The following is a 4,225-nucleotide window of genomic DNA, read 5'->3' on the forward strand; positions in this document are numbered from 1 at the left end:
ATGCCTTTTAAAATATCATTTTTCATGTGGAAAGTGTGGAAAGCAAAGCTACCTTTAGATGATTTCTTGAAAAGGATAGGCTACTGCATGCCATCAAAATGTTGGTGTTGTATACAGCCTGATGAGGAATCTCTTCAGCACTTGTTTTTTAGATCAGAAACTGCAAAGATAACTTGGAGGTATTTTCTATCGAGGGCAGGAATAGATGTGGAGGGACTTACGTTGCACCAAGCAATCATAAAATGTTGGACTGCAAATGTGTGCTTAAGGCTAAAACCAATAATGCAAGCATTCCCCTCATGCATAGTCTGGGAACTTTGGAAAAGAAGAAATAGTATGACGTATGGTGATGGAGTGAGAACAAGCAGGGTGATATATCAAGTTTCATCAAATCTTCAGGCTTTGGTGAAAGTGAGAAAGCCTGGGATGATCATGGTACCTCACAAATGGCAAGATCTATTAGCTGTGATGGAAAATTTCACTCCTAAACTTAAGGTTACAAAAGTCATGTGGGAATTTCCAAGTGCAGGATGGCTAAAAGTTAATACGGATGGTGCGTCGAGGGGAAATCCAGGGAGGAGCTCAATAGGTTTTTGTATAAGAAATTAAAATGGTGACATAGTCAAGTCAGTAGGGAAAGAGATTGAGGAGACAACAAACACAGTAGCTGAAGCGAAGGCAATGGTAGAAGCACTAAGGTTCTACAGATTAAAACAATACTCTCATGTATGGCTTCAAACTGACTCAATGTTATTAAAAAAGATAATGGATGGGATCTGGAAACCACCATGGATCATATATGAGCAAGTAGAGGAAATGATGCAACTAATGAATGGGGGCAATTACACAGTGACTCATATTCATAGGGAGGGCAAAAAGCTGGCAGATCACTTGGCTAATTATGCTTTAGATCATGGAGAAATAGAATGCCAACAATTCTGGCATCTAGATGCACATGGAAGGAGGTTGGTTAATGAAGATAAGTTGCAATGTCCAAAACTAAGGGTGAAGGTGAACAGGAGATAGGAAGCAAAGAGAAAAGGAAGAGCAGGAGGCATGTCAACTTAACCGCTACTGCAGGTGACACTAAGATGTTTAAGGCACTCCATGAGGCAAATTTCGAGATAATTGATGCTAAGGAACAAAAACAGATAAATAAGCGAGCACAACAACAGAGACTAATGGCATTGGCAACCCAACCAGCATGGGGTGAAAGCGTGCTTTCAGTTCATTGGATATACAACCAACATGGAGCAGAAGTGTTTAATATCACACGCATGGTTCAATTACAAGCAGGATATTCGAATAGAAAAATGATTCCTACTCATTTCTAGCACAACATGAAGCAAATGGCATTGGAAACACAACTAGCATGTGAAGCAAATATTTTTTCGAGTAAAGCAGGCAACAAAGGCCAATGAGCATGCTTCAATCCATTTCGGATTTAATAATCTTTTAATATGCACACAAGGTTTAATGGGGAAGGCCTGACAGACAACACATGCTGGTGAGCAAAGGAATCAAATGAAAAAGTGGAAAGCACATGGAAATTTATCTAGGATACATAAAAGCATGCAATACTCTAGGAAGAAGGTACTATGGGATATATTTCTTTATGATGCAGCTGTAGGTGGAGCTCACGTGCTTTCCAACAAAAGCTGTCTCCTTTAAGGACAAAGAAATAGGAACGCAGCAAGGGGAAAGAAGATGCAGCTGCCATGTACGATAATGTTTGTCAAACTTCACGACATCAACATGTGGGAGAGATTAAAATATTATGCTGAATTTGTGAGAGAGATGTACACTTTTTGGAGTGGAATTTACAGCAAGAACAACAACCATATGGCTACAGAAGATCGACATTAACGGCATTAATGCACGTGCGAAGGTAATTAAACACAACAACTAAAAATACCAAGGGACAAAGAGCACGCAATTCTGAATATTTTAATGTGCACACATGGTTTAATGTGAAAGGCATGGCAGACAACACATGTTGTTGAGCAAAGGGATCTTCACTCTTCGGCATCAGCGCTGTCATGCAACAAGAACGAAGCACATGGCTGCTGCTTCAAGAACAGACGTCGACCAAAAAGAAAATGGCGTGCAAGCTTAGCTGTGCAATGGTTTCCCAACAATATTTGGAACCTCAAGAATGTATGCTGGAAACGTATTAAAAAATGAAGGAACGCAAATGAGAGATAAACGTACATTGGAGGATACAAAATGACACTTGCAAATGGAGTGCATGCAATTAGAACGTTGCATTATGCTTTTCAAATGCACTTTCGGGGATGCTGAATTATATTACAAAGTTTAATAGCATTAATGTGATATCAATGTTGAGTGCATCACTCAATTTTGATAATAGGATATTTGTTAAGTTCAAACTATATTTCATTCAGTTCGTACGATATCATGACGTTGTATTTCGTATTTTTAATGATTATATATAAAACTAACCCTAGGCAATTGCCTAGCGGACTAAAAAAAAAATCTTTTTTAAAGGGTTTATTTGCGCTAAACTTGGAGAATGACTCCCCTTTTTTTCTTCTCTTATTTTTTTTTAAATAATTTCACTACACTAATTTTCTAAATCCGATCGACAATGCAAGTAAGCCTTCCAAATAATGTATCAAGTAGCACATAAGTGAACATGATGATCTCAAAAAGGATACCTGTCTTATACGGACCCGGCTCCTGTGCTGAGGTTCGCTAAGTCAAATGCATGTGATGCACATAAAACGAACCTACTTGGGATATCTGGCATGAGGTTTATTCTTTTAGGTTTAAATCCTGATGTAGATAGTATCTAGACTGGCTTATTCGAGCGGACAACTCGAGCCGAGGAGAGTCAATGTACCGGTAGTATTGCTTTCCGGCTTAACTAGCGGTGCTCCCCGCCTAAAATATGTGTGACTAAAAATCATTCACCGGGTGGCAAGCACGTCGACTATCTCAAAGAAAGCGGGCTATGCCAAACAAATGCCAAATTTTAATTTCAAGAAAACTCAGAAGGGGTGCGTGAGAATACATTTTATAATGTACAGTTCAACAATGTCAAAGCGATAAAACGCAGACAAGTAGCACATTAGCACCAAATAAAATCACAGTATATACAAAATTAATAAAGCCAAATAAAAAGTCAACATGTACAAACTCGAATTCTGGTTGTCCCCAGCAGAGTCGCTAGAGCTGTCACACCCTTTTTCTACCCCTCCAAAAGATATGTGTGTTATGCTATGAATTTGTGGGTTAAAGAGTTTTTTCAATTAAAGTGACAATTTTGAAATAAGAATTATTTTTGTTATTCAGATTCACCACTTGGAATTGATTTGTTGGTGTTCCAAGTCACCTTTTATTTGAATACCTAGTCAAAGGAAGGTTTGACTCTTTTATTATTGGTCTGCGAAAACAAAGTCCGAATAAGGAATTCTGTTGATCAGGGAGAAGGTGTAAGGTATTCCCCGAGTCTTGTGGTTCTAGCATGGTCGTTTTATTGACTTAAACTTGGCTTTAATTAATTACAAATAAACTGTGATTTATATGATTTTCATGTCTTACATATCCACTTTTATTTCTTGATTATTAGAAAAATTAAAGAATATAATAAAATCTCATAATCACACTACGCAAGTGAATGCGTGATCGAGACAAAATTTATTAATTTTATCATAACAGCGCTACGCAAGCGAATCCGCAGTTTTGACAAAGATTATTAGTATATTATTACTTTTGAAAAAAAAGTTACTACACTTAAAGAAATTACTAAAATATTAAGTATCGCGCTATGCAAGCAAATCCGCAACTTTAGCAAAAGAATTAATTAAATTAGAAATTAATTAAACTAATGAGTATGATATGAGATTATTAAATTAATTTATTGAATGTTAAGCATCACGCTACGCAAGCGATTCCGTGAGTTAAAGCGTGCCTACTAATTGTCTAGCATTTAAATAGCAGCAAACACAACAGAAAATAACAGCATTTTCGTGTTTAAACAACTCAAAAACCTTAGAGAAGAAACCGAGAACCAACTCTAAAGAAGACTTATACTTTTCTAAAAGTTTGCACTCTAAAATGTATTCACAAAGCTCACCATTTCAGCTTACTAAAGGGTGCTTTAGTTGCTGAATTTTCACTCTCAAAATAGTATTTTTAGGATATAAAAACTGTCTAACAAATATGTGATCGAGTGTCCTCCTCCTTAAAGGTGGTTTGGCTT

At 37.0% G+C, this 4,225-nt stretch overlaps 1 protein-coding gene across 1 annotated transcript; it reads left to right on the forward strand.

Annotated features, from left to right (window-relative positions):
• On the forward strand, positions 1–1,026 carry LOC138877295 (uncharacterized). Its single transcript, XM_070156893.1, has 2 exons — positions 1–553; positions 623–1,026. The coding sequence occupies exons 1-2, from the start codon at positions 1–3 to the stop codon at positions 1,024–1,026; spliced, it is 957 nt and encodes a 318-aa protein (XP_070012994.1).
• Positions 1,027–4,225: the final 3,199 nt, after the last annotated feature.

Source organism: Nicotiana sylvestris, chromosome 9 (assembly GCF_000393655.2).
Source record: "Nicotiana sylvestris chromosome 9, ASM39365v2, whole genome shotgun sequence".
NCBI classification, from domain to species: domain Eukaryota; kingdom Viridiplantae; phylum Streptophyta; class Magnoliopsida; order Solanales; family Solanaceae; genus Nicotiana; species Nicotiana sylvestris.

Coding starts and splice junctions, on each gene's coding strand:
- LOC138877295 (XM_070156893.1), top strand. CDS start 1: ATGCCTTTTAAAATATCATTTTTCATGTGGAAAGTGTGGAAAGCAAAG. Junction 554..622: donor GCTAAAAGTTAATACGGATG/GTGCGTCGAGGG, acceptor ATGGTGACATAG/TCAAGTCAGTAGGGAAAGAG.